Below are 26,017 nucleotides of genomic sequence, written 5' to 3' on the forward strand. Positions count from 1 at the left end.
TCACATTGTTCGTTTTGAATCGTTCATCATGATACTTGATACACTCGAAGCACCAGTGATAAAGCCTAGCCCTCGACTTGGAATAACTATTGAAACAGACCCAGCCAGTGTCTGAATTGATATCTGTATTTTCCTGGAGCACATTCAAATTCTGTCCCTGCTCTACATACTGTCCATTTCCTGAACCAGATGTAGGTAAAGCCAACACATACTGTGTCTATACAAATGTACCTTCTCTGGAGCGTACATTTTTCGATTCTGAATTTCAAGAAAAGTAAGCCCTAGCATTGGAATAACTATTGTTATGCACCTCCTCTGTTCTCGGAGGAGGTGGAGGGGGATAGGAATGAAGACTTTTGAGTAGACTATCCTTTACCAATCATCCCAATAGAAGAAGTCTTACCAGGACAGTCTCTGCGTGGGACCTGTGTTGACCCAATCTAAAGCTGATGTGTAAGACTAAACTATCATGGTGCAGGTCATGTTCCTACCCTCCGCCATGATCACCAGATAATGTTACCGGTCATTCTATTTTCCTATTGTATGGTCAACAGATAATGGCAGAGAATTGGATTTCAGATACAATCATGTTCTATTTTCTCTGGCAACCCTAGACTGCCCGAAAACACACTTGATTTTACCACCGGTTAGCAAAAGGTTTAATACATTAACAAAAAATATTTAGATGTTAACGTTGGAGCTTCCATACTTATGGAGTGGCAAAAATAATAGGGGGGGGCAATACTAATACATACATTTTCAGCGTCTACAGACAGACAGTCATTTTGTGACCATTTCTTTGCTGTTATTTGCAAAGGTGCATTATACCCACTACAGATATTCAGAAAATACATTCAAACAATTATAGAATTGTCCATGAGTGTTTTAAAATAATACACATGATTAGAAAGAAGTACCAGGGTGTAGTAGTTCTCTTAGGAAAGGAACACAATTCGTCTACTCAGGCCACTCCCATATCAACCATATCCCTAATCACACAGTACACCTCACCCTCAATTCGAGATGATGGCAAGCGAACATTAGCCAGCTTAACCAACTAGTTTGCTGTGTAGAACTGTTTAACAGTTGTATGTTGCAGCTGAAAATAAGATTTCATCCTGTTTTGTAAATTAACTATGAAAAAAGGTCTAAATATAAAGTAAGTACAGAAAGCTCTAAAAAAATGGAAGAAAAATAAGAGAAGTAGAAAAAGGTAAAATAGCAGTTAGAACAAGAAGGAACTTTGTGCCATTGTGATCTTAAGGTGAATCAATGCTCCAGGCCTGCAATGCTGGCCAGGCCAGGCCTTCTTGTTAATACTGCTGCTAATTATGGTAAGAAAAGGAAGGTTTGAAAGTTTTCCTTTTTTTGTTTGGCTTAATGTATGTGAACTAACCCCTCTTCTACAGTAAGACCATGTATTTGGTTTTTACTTTAATTTCACTGTTTAACTAATTTTATTAATATGTAGATGATTACAAATCTTATTAAGATAAGTATCGTGGTTTTCCCGGTTAAAATTTCATTAACAATGTTATTTTCACCAGCAGGTTTGTTTAAATATCTCTCAAGAACAAAGTGGAAGAGGACAGGACCTAGAGTTATGAATTTGCCATTTCTAGCTATCCTTCTGTCATTACCAGGTACATTTACATTGTGAACATTTAGTTTAACCATATCAATGAGTACCATGAGAACCAAGCAACTTGAATAAGAAGAGGGTGAAAGCACAGCATGTTGGTAATAGATGTGACGACTAAAAAGCAATCTCTTGAACACTGTTTGGTTACGATGACTCATAGAATAGAGAAAGGTCCACTTTATATATTCCAAGTTAGGTAATTAGTCTTTGATGTGGATAACACATCAATGCAAGTTGCATACAGCCTCTTGTAGTAATATAAATGATGTTTTTGAGATCATAAAACTACAACGTGAATTATTTGACAGAATATATATTTCAATTCCGGATACAAGACATATTGTAGGCCATTTCCTGGTTGCTAGGTGATCCTGAATTATTTACAACATTGATATAATTCAGTTTATCTATTTTTGCATGCAGCATCAAATCTGAAGTTCAGAAGGTATTCTATTTAAAAAATGTTTTCCCTTTTACTATCTTGATAACTATTTTTTCATAGCTGTTGATCGTTAGATATATTGCTACCTGTATCACTAGCTGTATAATATTGGTTTCATGATGTCCTGGAACGTTCCTCTCACAGCTCAGTGGTCTGCATGTGTCTGGAGTTTCCAGTTCCACCCAACAGCCTCCATCTCTTTGTGTATCTTGTCATCATGCATTTCATCAGTTGAGCCTCTGTGTCTTGTTCATTCTCAATGAGATATTTTTTCTTTATTTTTTCCAGCGCTAAAGGGTAGTGAGAACTATGCCGTTACTTACAAATCGACTAATGTCTGCGCATTAAGAGAATCAATGGGGGACATCAACTGCACCTATGAATTCCCTTATAACGACCATTACAGCGTCACACCACTGTGGTTTACTAAAGGAGAGATCGATATGCCAGTTAATCTGAAAAATGATGCTGACTACGCAGGTCGTGTTGAAACCAGCTGCGGAACGATAAAATGTAATTCGTCCAGCTGTAATGGAACATGTACCTTGAGAATCAAAGACTTGAGACAGACTGACTCTGCTGAGTACAAGTTCAGGTTCATAACAAACATAGAAGTTGGGAAATTTAGTGGCGTCCCTGGAGTGATGTTATCTGTGACAGGTAAACTTTAATAACTAATTTTTGTGTGAGTGTGTGTGTTTCTGTGTGTCTGTCTGTGTGTCTGTTTGTGTGTATTTTTGTCGCTTTTTGTGTTCTTGCAGGATTGTCTTGAGTGTAATCTTAATTACTGTTATTAACTGTGTATTTCATTTTTAGACCAGGTGAAGGTGTCTTTTCCTTCCTCTACTGATCCTACAAGGGCAAACATGACATGTTGCAGTATGTGTAATCAAACTGGTGGTTTTACCTACACCTGGTTCAGGAATGGACAGTATGTAGAACAGGGGATTTACTACAAAGGAAATATTAGTTCTGAAGACAACTATTCATGTGCTGCTAAAGGATACAAACATCTCCACTCTCCTTTAGTGTGTAAGTCAACTCCACAGTACACTGACATGATACCAGATGTAATGGACCTTTTAGGGTACAGAATTATTTGTAGATGTACTATGATGGACTCAAAATGTTGGCATTTTATATTTTAATTAATTTAACTTCTAACAGACGCTCCAAAGACCCCCTTAGTTACCGTGAGTCCCTCTGGTAAAATAAAGGAGGGAAGCTCAGTGACTCTGAGCTGCAGCAGTGATGCCAACCCAGCAGCTGACTACACCTGGTTCAAGGAACATGATGACTCAGTGGGACAATCAGGACAGAACTACACCATCACTAATATCACATCTGAGCTTGGAGGAAACTATTACTGCCAACCCCGTAATGCAATTGGACATCATAATTCCACCTTTTTGTTCATTCGTGTGAAAGGTAATTGCCTATTAAAAACACGCACACACACACACACACACACACACACACACACACACACACACATACATATAGACACTCACAGAGTATCAATAGGCCAGGTCTAAATATTTCGCCAACAATGGGCACACAGTTCATGATTGGCCTATTCATTTAGCTGTTTGTTATCAATGTTTGAATTCAGAAGACAATGTTCCAGAAATGACTTCATCATCACAGACAACAGCAGTAGCAGTAGGAACCATTGGTGTCTTACTTGCCACCATACTCCTCCTAGTCTTTCTCTGGATGAGGTAAGATACACTCTCCTCTTTCTTTCTTTCTTTCTTTTTGAAATTCATTCACTTCTCCTGTTGCTTCTTTATATTTATGTTCTCTTCCCAAGAACAAAGAGGGCCTCCAGAAACAGTGCACAGGGAGGAAGGCCAAATACCGTGGAGGAGGTGAGACACAGGAAGCCATTTATCACTAACCCATCCTTTACTAAGACACACAGTGGAATTTACCTGACCAAAACACAAGACCACACAAGAGTCGTCTAGTTGTTTCCTTAGCAAGTATCCTTTTTTGTTGTTGTAGCCCTCTAGGAGATACTTTAAATCCACCATCACCAATGTGTTCAGTCTTGGTTGCATACTTTCTGTGGAGCAGTGATGTCATGCCACGTGTCGACTATGGTATGGTGTGGTCAAATGAAAATATAAACCTCAGTTTAATCAATATGAGAGTCTCTTAAGTTAAGGGTCACGACCTGACAAAGCGATGTTTGCTAATAGGGTGAGAGATCTAGAGCACAAACTGGACTCAGCTAATCAATATCTTGTTGAAAGACAGAAGGTCTTACCACCCGTTGGAGGAAACATTGTAGGAAGGACTTGAAGTGCAGCCTACAGCAGCCTGCATGGTGGGACCACTAGTTACCACCATGGGTCTCTCAATGAGCCAGAAACACATGGCCTTCAGGACTGTCTTCAGAAGTCTAAAGTGTCTTCTTAATGTACTCTTCTGTGCTCACTCCCCATCAGAAATGTCCTGTTCCGTTGTCTGACAACGTCTCAGCTCTGACCATTCGCTCAGCTCCTGCAGCACAGAGAGAACCAATAGAAGATCAGGATGACCTTCACTATGCCAGCGTCCACATCTCTCACTCCAGGAACCAGGAAGTGCCTCGCTGTTTGGCTGGCTCCTGTGTCCAATCAGATCAGCCAGAAGGGGTCCTTTACTCTGCGGTCAACTTTAAAAAACACAACACTGTGCCTGAGTAAGCTTCTGTTGGTATTTCTGAAGAGAAAGTAGACAAACAAGGTGGCCAAAGTAAGTTCATATGTCCTCTGTCTTCTTTACAGGGCCTGTGACCAGAGAGTGACTGGAGAAACCTCAGAGTTGTACAGCACTGTCAAGAAAACACCCCAGGGGCTGAACCAGTCGCGGCAGTAGGGTTTAAATAGCGGGATAACGGATAGCGTTCATTATGTTTAAACAGGGAAATACGCTGGCTGATTGTTTGCTGCATATCCTATGGTGCTTAATATCCTGTGCTGAATACCTACCACCACTGCTTATGCACGATCTGACGATTCTTGAATTCATTCTATTTATTTACTTGATCGTTTATGTTCCTCTTGTGGAGGCCGTCAGCGAGGCCACCATCTTATCCAGGGCCTGCGTGCTCTGGTGGACGTAACTCTGCTTCATCGCTGCTCTCTGCTGGTGACCTGAATGTACTGCACCTGTAAGGGTCTAAAATGACAATAATAATAATATAGATTTAATTTGACGGCGCCTTTCTCGGCACTCAAGGACACCGTACAAAGATACACAAAAGTCATTAAAAAGAAACAACAATAAGAAAAATAAAAAATAAAAACAATAGTCAGAGCAATTGGCATCAGATGTACTAGGCAGTTTTAAGCAGATGTGTTTTGAGTTGTGATTTGAAATGGGGGAACGAATCGATGTCGGTAATGAATTCCAGAGACGGGGAGCAGAGCGGCTGAATGCTCTGCGCCCCATGGTGGTGAGACGGCACATGGGACAGACAGGTGTGTGGAGGAAGAAGATCTGAGGGAGCAGGAGGGAGTGGGAACATGGAGGAGGTCGGACAGATATGGTGTGGCGAGGTTGTGAATGTCCTTAAGCGCTAAACGGGAGGACTTTTAAATGGATACGGACCTGAACCGGAAGCCAGCTGAGCTGTTGGGGGAGAGGTGTGATTTGGTGGATGGAGGGGGTTCATGTTATGATGCGGGCATGTGAATTCTGGACCAGTCTAACTTTATGGAGGGATTTGTGACGGAGGCCTAAAAGGAGAGAGTTACAGTAATCCAGATGGCAAGTGAAGAGGCTGTGGACAAGGATGGCAGCAGTGTGGGAAGTAAGGGAGGAGCAGAGGTGATTGATGTTTCGTAGGCAGACATGTAGGATAATGTTATTGATGAACAATCATGGAAAAAGACACTGAAGTTAAATGGGCGACAAACCAACTTTAAGATGGACACTGGTGCGGAGGTGATCCCATGTCGCCTATAATCTACTCAGAAAAACAGCATGGCATACTAACCAGGGCCCGGTTTCCCGATAACGTTCTCTCTTAGCACGCTACGAAGACTCCTACGTTTAGACTTATCAAAGTTGTTTACCTCTATAGGCGTGGTGTTCCGAACGGTGTCTTAGGAGTCTTCTTAGGTAACACTCCTTACGTCGTTCGTAAACGGCGCTGTCCAGAAAGAACGTGCTGAAATCGATTGCTCAGAGATCGACTTTCCATTTCATGCGCAGGTGCATTACAGCGTTCTAAAATATATTGCAGTCTTTGCGAATAAAACATTGCTCAAAATCCTTCTAGCAGGCCCAAACATTAATTTAACCATGGGCGAACATAGCATAGCCTACACTGATTTATAAAAAATATATATAGAAACATCGACATTTTGAAATGAAAACTAAATTTTTAATAGTTTATTTAGCTTATTATATAACTGTTGTTTTTGCTGTGACTGCTTTTGCTAACACTAGGGGTCTGTGTGTGCGGGCTTTGCGCACCGCCCGGCCAGTGTGTGTTTGTCAGGTGAAAACTAAATGTCAAGGGACAGAGGCGATGGTTGAAAAAAGTCTTTCTACCACTTAATACGTTCACTCATTTCTTATAAAGGTTTATTCATTACTTATTATAATTTCCTTCATTTGGAAGACAGTATTGTTCTTTTTTGATTTGTAAAATAATTGGAATAATAATATAATAATAATGAAATTATTGGAAGCTAACCTCGCCTTGCTGTACCGACGGCCCAAATAAAGAACAGCCGAGATAACATCCTTAATTCAAACATGCCGTTTCATTTGGCCTCAATTGGCTACGGATGCGAACTGTTTCCCGAAACCTTCTTAAAGCCTTCTTAACTACGTCATTCGTAACCTCTTCTTTAAGTTATTCACGTGTTTCCCGAAACGTTCTTTGCTACAAATCTCTTTCGTACGTCGTTCATTGGTAAGGTTGGTCTGAAGCGCTCGTAGAACCTTCTTAGCTCTACCATAGTGATGGTTCAGCTCCTGACGCTAGTCGCCACCACTGTACCTTTAGAAATCCCTGTTGCGCATGGAACTGCCACATTGACAGTAGCCACGTTTACATGGACACTTCTGATCCGATTCAATTTCTAATCGGAATAGATCTAGGTCTATTCCTATCACGCAATCTGAATGTAGGCCTGCTGTATATATTGCATTTGCAAAAGATGTAAGCGTACGTCTGTATGTCTCTCACGCACAACCGTTATGTTGGTCTGGACTTAAATTATAGGCCTATATGTAAGGGATAATGTTGTACAGAACGCAGGTCATTATCGGGAAAATAAGCCCAGACAGGGCGAACCGGACCCCGACGCGAAGGGGCCTGAATGGTATTATTTTCGATAACGACCGGCGACGTTCTATACATTATCCCGCTCATTACACGGCTCCTTGCCAAAACAAAACAGTATCTTCACACGGTGTGTCTTTTTACAATTACCATTCCTAGTGTTGATCAGCAGAGAAATAGTCAGCCAAAGATGTTGACGTCACTTAGCAACCGGACACGCTGGGGTTGATGAGTTACCGGACTACTTACGGAGTGGTAAGAAAGACGTGAATCAGGCAAAAACAACCACTTTCCTTGACAGCGGTCTAGTTTGGTGTGCATAAAAGTACAGAGGGACCAATTGCAAACTGCTGCAACTGCTGATGCCATCACTCTAAGTTAAAAACTAGCCGCACCCAGCCCAAACCAATCTGAATAATTGTATAGGCCTACATGTCGATTATAGCGGACCACATCACCTCTTCTATTCTGCATGGAGTTATATTCCGATCAGAGAATTGTATTCCGATTGAGGCGTATATATGATAATTTTTTATTCCGGTTGAGCTGTTCTTCCACTTCTTATCAGATCAGAAGTGTCCATTTAAACGCTGCTACTGCAAGCCATGCAAAATTCTGCAAGCAATTTGTGAAATTTGCAAATTAACAAACAATTAGGCTCTGAGTGGCTAAGAGGTAGCTGCCGGCTGAAATGAAAATTGCTCCACCAAGCCGTCACTCTGTGGGTGCAGTGGGGTAGTACGGGTCTTCTGCATGTCCAAGAGACACCACCACCTGCCACCTCACCTCTCCAGTGGCGGGTTCCTTCCAGGCCCACTGAAGCACACCATCCCACAGCCGCAGGGCCTTGAACTTAGCCCACAGTCCCTTGGTGACCAGGGAGAGAACGGCCACTTCTTCCAATGGGGGCCGCCGCTATAGGTCCAACCACTGGAGCACTGGTCGAAGGTCTGCGTCCTCCTCCTGCTGCCGTCTCCATCCTGCAGTGTCGACCTCCCGGAGCTCACAGCAGACAGGGGACGCCACCTCCACTGCAGAACATCCCTCCTCCTGGCTGCACAGCTCTTCTCACGACTCTCCCTCCTTTCACAGTAGCGGCAGCTACTGCAGGGCGTCAGGAGAGAGCGTCTGCATTAGCATGGCGTGCCCCTGCCCTGTGCACCACACTGTAGCTATAGGACTGCAGCTCCTCAATCCACCGTGCGACCTGCCCTTCTGGCTCCTTGAAAGACATGAGGCACTGGAGCGCGGAGTGGTCCGTCCTTATGGTGTAGGGTGCAGGCCACAGAGGTAATATTTGATGTGGCGTACAGCTCTGGCCAGCAGCTCGCGACGAGTGACGCAGTGGTGGCGTTCAGCTTTGTTAAATGTCCTGCTGTCTTGAAGGCAGACTGGCAATCCTCCGCCCACACAAACTCCCTGTCCTTCTGTAGCAGGCGGAACAGGGGAGCGGCCACACAGGAGAAGCCCCTCACAAAGCGTTTGTAGTAAGACGCCAGTCCAAGGAAGCTTTTCAGCTGTCTGGTGTCAGTGGGGGTGGGCCAGTCCTGGACAGCTTGCACTTTGTCCTCCATGGTGCTAATGCCTTCTCCCCCCAACTTGTGTCCAAGGAAAGTTACCTCTCTCCTCAGGAAATGGCACTTAACAGGATGGAGCTTCAAGCCCGCCACAGTTACTCTCTCCAGAACCTGACGCAGCGAGGCAAGTGCTGTCTTGAAGGAGCCCCCGTGTGCCAGTATATCGTCCAGGTGGACGATACACTGCTGCCGGGGGATGCCGGGGAGCACTCTGTCCATCAGCCTCTCGAAGGTCGCAGGTGCATTGCAGAGGCCAAAAGGGAGGACCCGAAACTGCCACAATCCTCTGCTAGTGCAGAATGCGGTCTTGGGTCTGGCATCAGGGGCGAGAGGGCACTGGAAGTAGCCAGAGAGGAGATCGAGTGAGGAGAACCAGGACGACCCAGCTACGACATCTAAGGCCTCATCAATGTGCAGGATGGGGTAGGAGTCCTTCCTTGTTACTGCGTTAAGTGGCCTGTAGGCGACACAGAACCTCCACTTATCCCCCTTCTCAGGCACCATCACCATGGCTGCTGCCCAGGGACTATCTGAGGGCTCTATGAGGCCCGCCTGCTGCATCTCCCACAGTGCCTGGTCCGCAGCCTCCTGTCTGGGAACATTGACACAAGGAGATGGGAGGGAGGGGGAAGGGCTCCGGAAGGAGGACTGGGTCAATGGACAGGGATCGGGAAGCCAGGGTGGTTGGAAGGTCTTTGTAAGGGGATGAAGGGGGCTGGGGACGTGTGACTGGTCCATCTGGGCTGTTGTCGCTGGGGGCCGGATGTAGGAGGTGTTTGGCGGGGCAATATAGACTTTGGGCCCTCCTTGGATGCCAATCGCCCCCCTCTCCAGGTCCAGCTGACAGCCTGTGCACCGCAGGAAGTCCAGCCCTAGGATACAGGGGTCCTGCACAGCTGCTACCCACACTGGGTGGAGGACAGTCTTTCCCCCCACGCAGATGGACAACAACCCCTTCCCTTTCATGGGAGCCCTCTCCCCCGTGACTGTGCGGAGCTTCACAGTTGTAGGTTGGAGTACTGTCCAGCCTGGAAAAATGTCTGACCTCACCAGGTTCACTGTAGACCCTGTATCGACTAAAGCCAAACAGGCCACCCCCTCAACAGTGACAGGAACATGACAAAAGTGCCCCGCCCAGGTCTACCCCACCACAACAACAGGCTCCAGGATGCCGTCTACTGCTTCTGGGGGGGGCGTGGAGCCCCGATCCCCCCGGCTGCGCTGGTGGGCTCCTCCAGACGATGAACGTGGGGGTACGGGGGCAGGGCCTCGGGTCTCCCTAATTATGCGGACCCTGACTCGTTTCCCTGGGCTCTCACAGCTTTTTCTGCTGCCCGCAGCCCCAGCAGACCCTCTGCCCTCGACGAGACGGGGAGCGGCGGTCCGCCTGCATAATGACAGCACGGACGAGTTCAGTGAGCTCGTCCACCCAGGTTGGCTTCTGTGAGTCCTCACTCTTCTCCCTTGCCGATCTCACCATCAGCTGAGGAGCAGGATGACTGTTGATCGCTCCAGCCCACACCAGCTCCCCCTCTATGGCCATCTCCAGGGCCTCTTGCAAGGTCTGCGGGTGGGCTAGCTGGGTCTGCGTGCATAGTTCTGAAGGGGAAAGGGCTGGGAGAAACTGATCCCGAGCGAGTTCGCTCTGCACGGCTGGCGGCATGTGGGCGTATGCTCGCCGAGACATGCTCGTCTCTCGATCGGGCCAAGCAGCAACAAACATGACTATGCGTCTTCCGCCAGACACATCGCAAGCTGCAGCGCTCTGACCTTCACTGACCATCCGGCAGCATCGGCCAAAAGTTCAAATTGGGCGTGGAAAGCTTCCCAGTCAGCCTTACCGGTGTATCTAGGCGTCTGGATGGACACTGGGCTCGATGTGAGAAAGGCGCCGCCATGTCTGTCGCCGTCCAGTGGCGGCCACGGGCAGTCGGCGCTGCGAACTATGCGGGAAAGATAATTTTTTTCAACGGTGGCCGGTTCCCGTAGGGTTCTTCCCCTCACCAGAGACCCTGAAGCTACTCCACATGCCCCCTCGCCGTAGTCGTCCATCTCTATCTTCACCCGACCGCAGGGACCATTATTGTTGTTAAGAAAAAGCGACAACAAAAACAGAGCTAACGGCGATAGCAACTTCAGCCGACTCGCCGAGCAGGAAAGAGAAAAAATTATAATTGTAAAAAGCTTTCACTTCTGACACCAATGTAATGACCTCGCCGGTGACATAACGATGTCCAGTCATGAGTACTTGAAGGAACTTTAATGTAACAAACCAGGTCACTGAAACCCGTAACCAACGGCAAAAATCCACACTAACAACAACCGGTTACCCGGGCAACCCCCAACCCCCAACCCGGTCCCTTCAACATGCAAGCCCCCACCCTCCTGTTCTCCCAAGGCCCACCCCCAGCTGACCTGATGATTTGCCCCCCACACTAGCCGTGTTTACATGGACACATCTATGCCGCATAGATTTCTATGCGGCATAGAAAATGGTCATGTATACGCCTCATTCGGAATACAATTATCTGTTCGGCATAGATTCTATGCCGAATAGAATAGGTGGTGTAGTCCGTTTTAAATCGCCATGTATACACTTATTCCGCATAGATTGGGGTTTAATTTAGAGCAGCCGCAGTAGTTCACTGAGCTCCGTCGGTACTTTTAAGCACACCGAACTTCACCGCTGTCAAGGAAAGTGGATTTATTGCCTGATTCACGTCTTTGTTATCACTCCGTAAAAGTAGTCTGGTAAGCGTGTCCGGTTGCTAAGCGACGGGACATGGGTGTTTATTAATGAGGTGTCCGCGCGCGTCCGAGATAACTGTAAATGAGTAGGCTACTACTAGTACTTTTGCAGGCTGAACGTTAAAATACTTCTTAACTTAGAGAGATGGCAGCTGCAGTAGTGCGCAATTGGACCTTCGAGGATTCCTGGTCACTAAATTCCCGTAAGACCACTCTCTCCCACCAGTCTTGGCTGCGGACTCGCATCCAAATTCCTCTTGTTTGCGGCGGAGCATAGGGTAAATATAAAGATCTGACGAGAAATTGACGTTGCTGCGCTGTCCTCCTCCTTCTTAATTTAAGGAGCAGGCAGAGAAAAGCTCTCTCCTGCTGTGCTTTCATTAAAATCAAATTTAAAATCCCCGATAGTGATAAGACATCCATTATGTCGCCGTCGGCCAGAGACGTGTCAGGTGTGCGCGAGAGACATAACGGACACTTTTGTTACTGCCATGTATACAGTACATTCGGAACACATTTTAGGAACAGATCTATGCCGCATAGAAATCTATGCGGCATAGATCTGCCATGTAAACGCGGCTACTGATTGACAAGAGGAACATTCCAATGCATGCACATAGAACAACTGGCATAACGGATAACGAAATACAATCCAACACATAACACACAAACTCTTTAAATGTTCCAGGGCCGCTATAATATATATATATATATATATATTATATATATATATATATATATATATATATAATATATCAGGGTTTTTTCTAAACAAGGGAACAGGGGCGCTGCGCCCCGATACTCCCGGCGTGCGCCATCCTACCGAAATGCCGACTGAACCTGTCAGACTTGGATCTGTACTTACATGCTGCTGTACAACATACACTATTTCTCAAAACGATCTTTTCTCCGCGAAAATATCCCAACACCACCACCTGACAATGTGTCTGATCCTCAAATAACATACTCCATAATTACTCCAAAAATATTCCGATCCGAATTGGAGTTTCCCAGACCGAGTCGACATGCTAACGTTAAAGTTATTAGCTGCTATGTATTTGGTCTAGGCGCTAAGATGCTAAGCAAGTATACAAGACCATTCCAGTTCTCTCTGCACAAAAAGGGTTTCAATGAACGACAGAAATAAACAAATGCTGAGTGTTGATCAAGAGTTTTGCGAGAGCAAAACGAACAGTCGAACAGGGTTCCCTGTTACCAGGGAACCCGTAGCAGGGAACTAAATGGCAGCTGCACGGCCGAATTAGCCCAATAAAAGTGTAGTAACCCAGAGAACCAGCTACAACATAGTTTTCATCCAAACGAGCCGTCTTTAGCGAACGGTGAATTGCATTGGCTTCTACGAGCAGTCGGCTTTCAGCCGCGAGCTTAGGGACCGTCTGCAAAGTGCAAAACTGAATTGCATTGGCTTCTACGAGCAGTCGGCTTTCAGCCGCGAGTTTAGGGACCGTCTGCAAAGTGCAAAACTGAAAACGACAACAATACTGTAGTAACATTTCTATAGCGTCGCCATTATTGACTCTAGAGCCCCAAAACTTGTTCCATAGAGGCATATGGCACAGGAGGTCTACCATGACTTACGCTACCCTGAACCACCTCCTCAGGATCAGTATTGAGGGGCCTGCAATTTATCAATTTGATTTTGACAAGGCAGTGAGCCGTTGGGGCAGTCTCAGGAACAGACGGCTGCTGTTGTGATTTGTCCTACTTAATAAAAGTTTAGCCAATATTTTTGAAATTTGTCGTGTTTATTTACAGGGTAAAGTTGTACAAGTCTACCAAAAGTTGATAGTATTTTAGTTTTTCAGGATGACCACAAGAGCTAGAATTTCTCTCTAAGATAGCCTCAGAATGTACCATTTAACAATTATTTTTTCAAAGGCTTCGCGCCGTGGAAGGGGGAGACCCCCCTTCCACACCATCCCCCGCCTCGGTCGCGTTGTTCCCTGGGCTTTGCGCAGGGGTCTGCTCCCTGCTACTTTTTTTTTCTAGAAAAACCCCTGTATATATATATATATAATGTTTACAGATTCCTGTTAGACCATATTTATTATGTACGGAGACCACCAGACCTCCTCGAGCAGATAAGAGAACTGCTCAAAGCATACGATGAATGGGCCTGGGGGAGTGTGCAGCAGCGAGCCTTCGAGGTGCTGCGTCGAGAACTGAGCTCACCCGCTGCCTTAGCAGAGTACTGCCAAAACAGAGACACAAAGGTTGCAGCAGATGCTTCCTCATTTGGGCTCGGAGGGGTTTTGTCTCAGAAGCAATCGTCAGGGGACTGGCGTTCAGTTGCCTTTATCTCCCGCAGCATGAATGAAGCTGAGCTTAGATACGCCCCGATTGAAAAAGAAGCGCTGGCGTTGACCTGGGCGTGTGAACGCTCTCAGTCTTTTCTAGTTTGGATGGACTTTCTCATACAGAAAGACCACAAACATCTCATCTCCCTAATGGGCAGCAGAACCCTTGACAATTGACAAAGTTTGAGAACCACTGGCATACAAGATTGAACACGTGCCAGGGAAAAATCTTGTCACAGCAGACGCACTTTCCAGGGCTCCTATCCAAACCCCACCTACAGAAGAGGAAATGCAGCTGGAGACAGATGTCAGGTTGTACATCACCAACATAGTGGGAAACTTGCCTGCATCAGAGGGTAGACTGGTTCAGATCAGGGCCACACAGGACACAGATGATATCTGCAAAAGACTAAAAAACATGGTGCAGACTGGATGGCCTAACAGAAAGGCTCTCAAACCAGAACTTCAACAGTACTGGCAGTATCGCCAGGATCTGCTGGTAGCAGACGGTCTGCTAATGAAGGGTAAAAGACTTGTCATCCCCGTTACTATGCAAGAGGAGATGCTCAACAAGATTCATGAAGGTCACCAGAGCATGACAAAATGTATCGCCAGAGCACAGCAGTCTGTATGTTGGCCGTGTCTGACCAAACATATAAAACACAAAGTGGAAAACTGATATGTGCAAACGAAGTTCACAACGCACCACAACCACTGCTGATGACGCCATAACCTGCTAGACCAGGGGTCGGCAACCCTAGGCACGCGTGCCATCACTGGAACATGGCAGCATAATCATTGGCACATTTGGGGAAATAAATAATCTTAATTTTTTATTTTATTATTATTATTAAAAAATGTCAACGCACAATGCGGAAGCATGGTGATTGCTACCGATTTTTTTTGCACTTTATTCTGTTTTGGGCATTTCCTCCCAGTGCAAATATGTTTCAATGAGTTACTGAAAGCAGTGTTCTGAAATGGGATCAATTAACAGTTTTTAAACCTATGTTGTGAGTGATAGAGAAGAAAATATTGAAAATATCGTGGCCTGTTTGCATGGCCTTGACATGGTTTTGCAAAGCTGTACATGTCTTAAAGATATTGATGTGGATGGTTCCAACATTCTCATGTAACCTCTCTGTTTCTTACGTTTCTCACAGTGAAAATATGTTTTTGAATGATTTTCTAAAACTAGTGTTTTAAGATGGGACATATTATGTAATATGTAATATAATATGTAAGCCCATGTTGCAAATATAACAACAAAAAAAACTTTAAAATGTTGATGCATGATTGTGGACTATATGGAAATAATACAATTTCAGGTCTCCTGGAAATGTTTTTATAATTCAGTTTACTATTTAATATATTGTTGCTTAAGGCACACTCATTAACGAGAAAATGTAAAACTGGAACTGCATGTTGAAAAGGTTGCTGTCCCCTGTGCTAGACCATGATAGCGCGTTGCAGCAGTTCCTTTTTCAGTGGAAAAGCGCAATGTCCCTTGTGGTTATTGACTACTTCTCACGCTACATTTAAATAGCTAACCTCACCTCAACTACCACGGCCCATGTAAAGGAGAAATTAAAGTCGATATTCGCACGCCATGGAGTCCCAGACACTGTCGTCTCCGATAGCAGCCCCGAATTCTCTGCAACTGAGTTTGCGGACTTCGCTGGGGAATACGACTTCAGCCACGTGCCCCTGTTATCCGCAGAGCAACGGGGAAGCTGAAAGAGCTGTGCCGACGGTGAAATCTCTCCCGGTTAAGAGAGAGGATCCACACAAGGCATTCATGTTTTACAGGGCTATTCCATTTTCACATGGTTCATCCCAAGCAAAGCTATTGATAGGTTGGTATATCAGAACACCTTTGCCTGTAAGCCAGGAGAAACTACAGCCAAAGTTGCCTAACCTCCAGGCTTTCAAAAGGAAGGATCAAGACATGAAGGAGAAACGATCTTCCTAATTCAATAAAAGACACTGAACAAAGAAAGACAAGAGCTCAGACCAGGACAAGGGTCTGGGTGAAAAACCCCACTCCGAGTCTGGAACTGTCAGAGGCCCAGCTCCAACACCAAGATCTTACAACGTTGACCTACCCTCGTGGAGTCTACAAAGAATTAGACTCCACATCAGGGTCATTCCAGAGGCTCCTACCGTGACCAGATCATGGGGGGTTATATATAGTTTAAATATCTTGGCCTTTGGCTCGACTCCCAACTCACTGTCAGACCTCATATTGATCCCCTAATTAAAAAAACAAACTGCAGCTTAACAATGTTATATTGCTCAATTAATTGTTTTAGATTACAAATTATTACTCACATTCCATTGCCTATAATTGATTATGCAGATGTTGTTTATCAGAACGCAGCTAAAACCAATCACAAACCTCTGATTGTGATTGATAATATTTTCTGCAGATTTGCTTTGAGGTGTCCATTCAGAACTCATCACTGTCATATGTATCAGTCTTTGAACCAGCTTCACTGGTTCAAAGACTTCGTTCATTTTATTCCATATCGTTCATCCCAAGAAATACAGACCATCTTTTCTTTTTTGTTCAAAGAATAGCCAAAGAAATTGGGAGGAGAGCCTTTAAATTTAAAGCCCTTTTCTACTTGGAAAGGCTTACCTAGGTCTCTTGGAGCCATTTCCTCTTTTCACCAGTTTTAGTGGCCTCTTCTTAATCATTTGCATACAAGCTGAAACAGTTTTTCCTCATGCTGGATTTTTTTGTTTTTGTGTGTTTGTTTGTTTCCTTTTCTGTGTATATGTGTACATGAATGACCCTAACTGTAACTGTTTAAAGTCTAATAACTAATGGTTGGTATGGGGAGGATATGGGTGGTTATGGTGTGACTGAAAGCTTTTGTCTGTCTGTATGTTTGTAATGTATGGTTTATCTCAAGGGCTTTCCGCTGAATAAAATTGAAGAATGGACTTGATATGAAGTATCAAGTGTCTCTGTTTATTCAACCCAGTCGCCAAGAAAAAACGTCAGTGGTGTACGTTTCCATGAACACTGGATACGTAGCATTTCAACGTAAAAAATAGCGTGTTATACCTACAGTATCCACGTGTGCCGCTGTGGAGGCGGGTTTCGGGGTTTGGGTTTCACGGTTTTCACGGCAAATTGTGGACACGATTGTTTAGGGGGGGGGGGGGGGACACGTTTGTTGAGGGGGGGGGGAGACACGTTTGTAGGGGGGGGGCACGCTCGACAACGAGAGTTGGTTTTTATTGAACGCTCGACAACGAGAGTTGGTTTTTATTGAACGAGACTTCAACACGGAACATCTGCTCGAAACGATGGTCACGTCACTCTCGGTGACGGTGTCGACAATAATGAACACACGAACAATGTTAATAGAACAACACACAACCACATAACATCCCGAACCCATTAACCCCACTTAATCCTAACAACAAAACAAGTTAACAAAAGCCCCATTTGTCAACTGAGAACCCCAATTCCCAGAATCCCCCGCGGCTCCGGAACACGGCGTAGCTTATATTAATCTTTATTATCTGAATGGGAAATGCAATATTTTAGGACAGATACACCATTAAACGCGTTTCTAATGACATTTCTAGCGAGAAATGTACATTTTCCTTACATAATCTTCAGTCAGTGAATGTGTATGATCTTTATTAATCTTTATTATCTGAATGGGAAATGCAATATTTTAGGACCTATTCACCGTTAAACGTGTTTCTAACAACATTTCTAGCGAGAAATATACTTTTTAATTGCATAATCTACAGTCAGTGATTGTGTCTGATCTTTAGTTTTATAGTTATTAGGAGTTGATCGGCTCGCTCGCATGTTTCAACGACGTCAGGTTGCTTTCGCTAAACTAGCAGCTCACGTGCTTCCTGCGTTTGTGTTATTAAACTGTTACTTTATGTAACTTTTAATGATATCATCTTGTTAGAAACACGTATATCTGAGAGCCAACCCAGTCGCCAAAATCATACCTACGTTGACAGTGTACGTTTCGTGAACACTGGATTACGTCGCATTTCAACATAAAATAGCGTGTTATACACACACACACACGCACGCACATGCACAGACACACACACACAAGCACACACACGCACGCACAGACACACAGACACAGACACACACACACACACACGCACACACGCACACGGTGCATTTCGCTGCTAAAACAACAACAAAAAAATATTCCCTCAAATATTATTACTTTCAAAACGTTGGCCAAAGTGGCCAATAATATCTTTTTTTTTGGGATGCTTCTAGGACATTTTGGGTGGATTTTGAACGGTATGTGGGGGGCACGTTTTTTGCAGGACCTGGCAACCCTGTGCTGTAGCCCGAGATCTGGATCCACCCCGGCGTGGTGCCGTCTCCTTTTGACCTTTTGACCCCAGACTTCTGGGGGAATAGCTGAATCAATTCATTAGTCAATCAGAAGCATGTAAATATCTTTCCGGTGGGGTAAGAGGACGAACAAGGTGTCCTTCAACATCTACGCTTCCAGGCGATTGCAACGGTGCCACACATGAGCATATTCGAACATGTTTAATGGTAGTAATTAGCTGTCGAAATTGGAGGCCTTAATCAATACTGAGCAGCTATTGATTTGCTTCCCGATAAAGATTTGTCACAAATGACATGTTATTTAGCATCTACACGTTTAGGGACCATCACAAGATATCATCCCAGAACCATCTGTTACTGGGTGACCTGCAGGCAGGGCCGTCGATAAGGGGTGAAAGGTGATGACGAATCAGGGGGCCCACAGCCCAGGGGGGGCCCACAAAAAAAAAAAAAAATGTTGTACTCTAAATTATTATTATATCACCAGCCCATAGTTAGTACTTCCATAGTACACCCCCCCCCCGTCCCCCCCCCGTCAACAATTGCTTTCCCCGGTCAACAATGTGCTCCTTCCCCCCCCCCCCCCCCCCCCCCCGTCATCAACAATTGCTTTCCCCGGTCAACAATGTGCTCCTTCCACCCCCCCCCCCCCCCCCCCCCCCCCCCCGTCAACAATTCAGCGCAGGGGGGCCCATCAGAAAATCTTGTCTAGGGGCCCAGGAATTGTAGCAACGGCCCTGCCTGCAGGTTGCATTTGTACGCGTGTGCACGAAGCACAGGAAGATAAGAAGATTAATAGAAAATAAAGTAAATATAGAAAACAAGAAGGAACCTTGTACTGGTCATTGTGGTCTCAAACTTCTCTGCACCCCACTAGTTCCCAGTAAGTCATGCGGCTGATAGGGGCAAAAGAAGAAGGAAGTCTTCTTACATTTTTTTTAATTCTTCAACTAGCTTTTACAAAACGGACATGACACGGACTTTGTCAGACCAGCTCTCTCTTCTACAATAAGATGTTTTATCTCCTTAACTTTCATTCCATTGCTTAATTTTATTTCTTATTTGTATGCACTTTTTACGTTTATTTTACCTCCAGGTGTGTTGAAATATCTCCCTACAACAGCCAATTGATAGAGGACAGGAATAACTATGAATTCAAGATCAGCAGCCAGAGGATTTCTAGCTTTCCTTCTATCATTACCAGGTTGGGAACATGCTGTTTAACTGTTTCACTGATTAACATGAAAACCAAACAACTGCAATGAGGAGAGAGGGGAACCCAATCCTTTTGTAATGTGATTCTGTTTTGTTTATTGTCAAAATAGTGTGTGAAAATTTTGATTGAATATATATATATTTGTATTTGACATCACATTAAAGATTGTTTGCCATTTTCTGGTTGCCAGGCAAATCTGAAATATTTACAACAGTTATAACAAATATTCAAATATTTCCATCCTGAAAGGTGAAATTACTTTCGCGATACAATCTCAAAAAAAGGATACATCAAACCAAAGCGAAATTATTCTATTGATACACAGAATTTTTGCAAAGCTATTGCACAAATTTAATTTACAGCTATGTGTAACCTACTCAGTTGATATTGATATTTGATATAACTTTGAATACCCTTACAAAAGTACAAAACAAAGGATATTGAAGAATGCCAGTTATGACTAGAATAGGTTTGGATGTCTAAGCTGAATATTTCAAAAATTATCGTGTTTTTTTTGTTTAAAAGGATATTTATGGATTTATTGTGATTTCCATCAAATTGTGAATAACTTCATGGACAAAACGAAGATTGTGGAAGTAGAATAGAAATCGTCCAAATACAATTCAATAATATAGATGTCCTATCTTGATATTTTTGGTAAAACAATGTAAATATCTATTTTGAGTCATTTCATATCATAAAATCAATATTTTCAAATATATTTTCATCGAAATTAATAATATTAGGCTTGGCCATTGTTTGTCTTGATGATATAATTGCATTCCCATAGTTCCATAATGAGCCCATCCACGCTTGCACCAAATTTTTAATTTTTAATGTCAATGAACAAAGCATGTATCTTACTGTACATCTCTAAATTACCGATTGCTCTGCTTGGTTATCATTAGCTGTATTACTAGCTCTATCAGTAGCTGTATAATGTTGGGCTCATGATTCTCTAAACGTTCCTCTCAAAGCTCAGTGGTCAAGAGTCGGTGGATTGCCGCTCCACCCAACAACCTCCATCTCTTTGTGTACTTTGTGATCATGCATTTCATCAGTTAAACCTCTGTGTCGTTTTCTTTCTCAATGACATGTGTTTTTTTTCCCAGCACTAAAGGGTCAAGACGGCTGGACGGTTACTTACACATCTATGGATGTCTGCGCTTTGAGAAAATCAACGGTTGACATCAACTGCACCTTTAAATTCCCGACAAAATCAGGGAACCTCGCCGTGAATTACACAACACTGTGGTATACTAAAGACGAGAAACATGAGCCAGCTAATCTGAAAGATGATGAAGCCTATAGAGATCGTATTGAATACATCTGTGAAGGGTTAAGTTGTGCCTCGTCCAGCTGTAATGGAATGTGTACCCTGAGAATCAAAGAACTGAGAAAAAAAGACTCTGAAAACTACAAGTTCAGGTTCATAATAAACACAGAAAAGGGGAAATATAGTGGCGTCCCAGGAGTGACGTTATCTGTGACAGGTAAACTTGAATTACTAATGTGTGTGTGTGTGTGTGTGTGTGTGTGTGTGTGTGTGTGTGTGTGTGTGTGTGTGGAGGGGGGGGGGGGTTAATAATCATTGTGGGTGTGTTCTTGGAGGTTTGTTTTGTGTGCTATTTTAATTAATGTTATTAACTCTGTATTTCATTCTCAGACCAGGTGAAGGTGTCTTTTCCTTCCGCTACTGATCCTACCTGGGCAAACATGAAATGTCACAGTACGTGTAGTCCTGTTGATGGTTTTAAGTACAACTGGTTCAGGAATGGACAGTATGAAGATCAGGGAATGTACTACAAGGGCAACATTAATTCTCAAGACAACTATTCATGTGCTGTTGAAGGATACAAACAACTCCGATCTCCTTTAGTGTGTAAGTCAACTCCACAGTACACTGACATGCTACCAGATGTAATGGAGTTTTTAGGGTACAGAACTACATGTAGATGTACTATGGCTGCACTCAAACTGTCGAGTTTTGATTAATTACTTTAACTTCTAACAGACGCTCCAAAGACCCCCTCAGTGACCGTGAGTCCCTCTGGTGAAATAGTCAAAGGCAGCTCAGTGACTCTGAGCTGCAGCAGTGATGCCAACCCAGCAGCTGACTTCACCTGGTTCAAGGAACATGATGACTCAGTGGGACAATCAGGACAAAACTACACCATCACTAATATCACATCTGAGCTGGGAAGAAAATATTACTGCCAAGCTCATAATGCAATTGGACATCATAATTCCACCATTTTGTTCATTGGTAATTTGCCTATTTAGGTCAAGCACAAACATACACACAGACACACTCACACACAAACACTCACAGAGTATGAATAGGCCAAGTCTTACTACTTCGCCAACAATGGTGACACAGTTCATTATTGGCCTATTAATGTAACAGTTTGTTATCAGTGTCTGATTCAGATTACTATGTTCCAGAGTTTACATCATCATCACAGACAACAGCAGTAGCAGTAGGAACCATTGGTGTCTTACTGGCCACCATACTCCTCCTAGTCTTCCTCTGGATGAGGTGAGATACACTCTCCTCTTTCTCTCTTTCCTTGTGGCATTCCTTCACTTCTCCTGATACTTCTGAATGTTTATGTCTCTTCACCAGAACAAAGAGGGCCTCCAGTACCAGTGGACAGGGAGGAAGGCCAGATCCTATGGAGGTGAGACACAGGAAGCCATTTATTAATAACTCATCCTTCACTTAGACACAGTGGAAATTACCTGAGGCCTCCACACAAGACCGCACAGGAGTCGTTTCCTTAGCAAGTATCCTTTTCTGTTGGTGTAGCCTTGTCACTAGGTTATACTTTACATCCAAAGTCACTCGACTAATCAGTCAGGTTGTATACTTTCTATGGGGCAGTGTTGCCATGACACCTGTCAACTATGTTATGGTAGGGTCAACTAAGAATAGAAACTTCAGTTGATCATTATGAGGGTTTCTTAAATCAAGAGTCATGACTTGAGGAAGTGATGCTTGCTATGCAAATTAATATGTTGATGAAAGACTGTTGAAAGAAACCTTGTAGGGTTGGAAGTGTGTCCTACAGCAGCCTTCATAGTGAGACCACTAGTCACCACCAATGGCCACTCAATGAACCAGAAACACTCAATGAACCAGGACTGTCTTCAAAAGTGTAAAGTGTCTTCTTAATGTAACCTTCTGTGCTCACTCCCCAGCAGCCACTTCCTGATCCGGTGTATGACAACGTCTCAGCTCCTGCAGCACAGAGACGACCAATAGAAGATCAGGATGACCTTCACTATGCCAGCGTCCACATCTCTCACTCAGAGAACCAGGAAGGTCCTCCCTATTTAGCTGCCTCCCGTGTCCAATCAGATCAGACAGAGGAGGTTCTTTACTCAGCGGTCAACTTTAAAAGCCACAACGCTGTGCCCGAGTAAGCTCCTCTTGGTATTTCTTAAGAGAAATAGACAAACAAGGTGGCCAAAGTTCATAAGTTCTCTGTCTTCATTACAGGTCCTGTGACCAGAGAGAGACTGGAGAAACCTCAGAGTTGTACAGCACTGTCAAGAAAACACCCAAGGGGGTTTGATTGTTCCACTTGTAATCACTGATGGCTGCCAGTCATAGGGCCTGTTGTTCATGTGGGAGTCGCTCAGCTTCATCGCTGCCATCTGCTGGTTACCTTAATGTACTGCACTTTTCACGGTCTTAAAAGACAATTCTGGTCTTGGTGAACAAACCATCGTACCCATCACCTGTCTGTCCTATATCCTTCTATATAGATATTCGAATTTCCCCCCCTGATTAATTAACCGGAACACTTAGTGAACCCAAATGTAACCGCTTCAACTAAAGAGTGATTTTTGGGTTAATATGCCTTTCAATAGGATATGTGCTGTTAAATTTGAATTACAATGCTGTACACGGCTCATCTTCTAGTTCATTAAAAGGCGATATTAACATTTTATTAATTGTTGTTTTGAGTGGTGTGATCCTGTGACGGATCTTACGATAAATGAATAAATAAATCTTATTATTACTGTGGATTATCACTGGATTATTGCTGTGGACTATCGCTTGGATTATTTATTTATCTTTATTTCAGACTCATATAGGTCCATATACACGACAGTACAACAGACAAAACAACAACAAACAAATAAGAAACACAACTAAAAAAAATACAGACACTCTCTCCAATGCTTCCAGAGACTGGAAGTGTATCTGATGCTGCTTAACTTCGGCATGGTTAAAGTCATTATAATTTCATTTTTGGAGTCCATCAATCTCATCATAAAACTGTACATCAGATTCCTGAGCAATGCATTTAAAGTGGGAACACCACTGTTTACAAACAGTTTACTGGCACTTGTGCACCTTGGTAGCCTCAGCAGAATTCTTAGAGCATCATTATATGCCACTCTCAATTTGTTATATTTACTTTTACTGTATCTGCACCACAAGTGGGCAGTATATAGTGGAGTACAATAAGCTTTAAAAAGGGCAATCTTAACATCATCAGTACACATATGAAATTTTCGTGACAACATGTTAGCTTGTGCATATAATTTACAGTATTGTCTCTGAACATCATCATCGTCACTGAGGTCGTCCCTAATGATGTGACCCAGATATCTGACCTTATCCACAACATTGAGCACCTTGTCAGCCAAAAGAAAAGAAGGGAATGTTGCATCCCTATCTTCCTTAGTTTTCATGATCATGACTACACTCTTTTTGGGATTAAACTTGATATCAAAGAGCTGTCCATAGTCAGAACACACTCTGAGCAACTGCTGCAGGCCAGCTGAACTGGGGGTCATAATGACCAGGTCATCAGCATGCATTAAATGATTATGTAGCCTTTCTCCCACCATGCATCCAGTCCTGCACATTGTGAGTCTTTTAGAGAGTCCGTCTATATACAGATTAAAAAGTACTGGGGATAAAATCCCTCCCTGTTTGACCCCGTTTGTCACTGAAAAGGGCTCTGATATAGAATCTCCCCATCTGACTTGCATGGTTTGATTGGAGTACCAAAAATGCAATACACGTACCAAGTATGAAGGAACACCTCTTTCTCTTAGTTTAGCAAATAGTTTACCATGGTTTAGACAGTCAAAAGCTTTTGAAGCATCTAGGAAGCATGTGAACATGGTGGAATTATGATTACTGTACTTATGTACTGCCTCTTTTAAGGCATAGACACACATGTCCGTACCATGTTTGCTTTTAAAACCAAATTGTTCATCAGCTGTGACAATATACTCTTGTAATCTATCAAGTATTATTCTCTCTAACACCTTTGACACCACACTAGCCAAGGCTATTGGCCTATAGTTGTCAATACTCGTGAGCTTCCCTGTTTTTTCTTTGACTACAGGTACTAGTAGGTACTAGTACTGACAGCATATGGTCAGGCAGAATTCCATGCATTAGCATTCCTGACAGGCACAGGGCAAGTAATACTGATGCTCTATAACTAGAGTACCTCAAGTGTTCAGCCGTTATCTGATCAAGGCCAGTTGACTTATTTAGAGACAACTTCTCAATAGCATTTCTAATTTCATCAGGCCTAATGACAACATTATCATGTGAAACAGCACCAACATTAAAAACATCACTTTTAACACAGTTAAAAAGGTCTTCATAATGTCTCTTCCATAGATTAGCAATATTTGGACTCCCTGTGACCCCATCTATATTAGAGGGCAACGGTACCTTATTATTATTTATAATCTTTACTTCTTTCCAGAAATCTAAAACATCTTTTTGCTGCAACTTTCTAGCCATTGAGTTTGCCCTCAAGGTCTGCTCGTTCCTCTTAATGAAACGCACTGCCCTTTTAAAGTGAGCAACAGCATGCTTTTTTGCATCACATTCTGGACCACTCCTTTGTTTGCCAGCATTGATCCATACTTTAAATGTTTCCCTGGCCTGTTGGTGGATTTTATCAATATGCTCATTCCAGCCAGGCCGGAGTTTGTGATTACACCTTTTCTTAGAGAAAACATTACTAGACTGGTTAAGACCATTTCCAATTAAATTATACATTACGCACAGTTCATATTTATGAATAGAATTATCACAATTAATATTATTACACAGAATGGCTTCATAAGGGAGTTTAATTTTCCCTAGATTCTTCTCTGTGTTATCGTGATAGAACCTCAGGTCATCCTCTGAGAGCCTAGCCCACTGGAGTTTAACACCATGCCTATAGTTTTCATTAGTGACCAAGTCCGGTAGGTTCTCCGCTTTAAGCATGATGGAGACCGGCATGTGGTCTGATGCTGCTAGCCCATATAGGATCTCAATTGTTACTAATGATCACCACTAGGATTATTACCATTGATAGGGTGATGCACTGGGGGATCCTTCCTACCAGGTAGTGTTAGGGGTGCAATTGCTGCCCTGATTGATATACATAGTAGTAGGCCT

At 43.6% G+C, this 26,017-nt stretch overlaps 2 protein-coding genes across 9 annotated transcripts; both read left to right on the forward strand.

Moving 5' to 3' along the window:
* LOC130379676 (HEPACAM family member 2-like) lies at positions 1 to 5,603 on the forward strand. Of its 6 annotated transcripts, none has more exons than XM_056586652.1 (9): positions 1 to 191; positions 1,548 to 1,643; positions 2,373 to 2,744; positions 2,901 to 3,116; positions 3,252 to 3,512; positions 3,697 to 3,805; positions 3,898 to 3,955; positions 4,538 to 4,773; positions 4,859 to 5,602. In XM_056586652.1, the coding sequence occupies exons 2-9, from the start codon at positions 1,604 to 1,606 to the stop codon at positions 4,947 to 4,949; spliced, it is 1,383 nt and encodes a 460-aa protein (XP_056442627.1). In that variant the 5' UTR covers positions 1 to 191; positions 1,548 to 1,603; the 3' UTR covers positions 4,950 to 5,602. The 6 variants fall into 6 exon arrangements, with proteins under 6 accessions (XP_056442627.1, XP_056442628.1, XP_056442624.1 ...); XM_056586653.1 differs by having other exon boundaries at positions 1,551 to 1,643; XM_056586649.1 differs by lacking the exon at positions 1 to 191 and adding an exon at positions 782 to 1,334.
* LOC130379677 (B-cell receptor CD22-like) lies at positions 1,399 to 23,611 on the forward strand. 3 transcript variants are annotated; one of them, XM_056586655.1, is made up of 9 exons: positions 1,399 to 1,408; positions 19,468 to 19,575; positions 20,700 to 21,080; positions 21,254 to 21,469; positions 21,602 to 21,853; positions 22,033 to 22,126; positions 22,214 to 22,268; positions 22,789 to 23,009; positions 23,090 to 23,611. In XM_056586655.1, exons 2-9 carry the CDS (start codon positions 19,521 to 19,523, stop codon positions 23,163 to 23,165), a joined length of 1,350 nt encoding a protein of 449 aa, XP_056442630.1. In that variant the 5' UTR covers positions 1,399 to 1,408; positions 19,468 to 19,520; the 3' UTR covers positions 23,166 to 23,611. The 3 variants fall into 3 exon arrangements, with proteins under 3 accessions (XP_056442630.1, XP_056442629.1, XP_056442631.1); XM_056586654.1 differs by lacking the exon at positions 1,399 to 1,408 and having other exon boundaries at positions 19,353 to 19,575; XM_056586656.1 differs by lacking the exon at positions 1,399 to 1,408 and having other exon boundaries at positions 19,353 to 19,575; positions 22,792 to 23,009.
* Positions 23,612 to 26,017: the final 2,406 nt, after the last annotated feature.

This window comes from Gadus chalcogrammus, chromosome 3 (assembly GCF_026213295.1).
Source record: "Gadus chalcogrammus isolate NIFS_2021 chromosome 3, NIFS_Gcha_1.0, whole genome shotgun sequence".
Lineage (NCBI taxonomy): Eukaryota > Metazoa > Chordata > Actinopteri > Gadiformes > Gadidae > Gadus > Gadus chalcogrammus.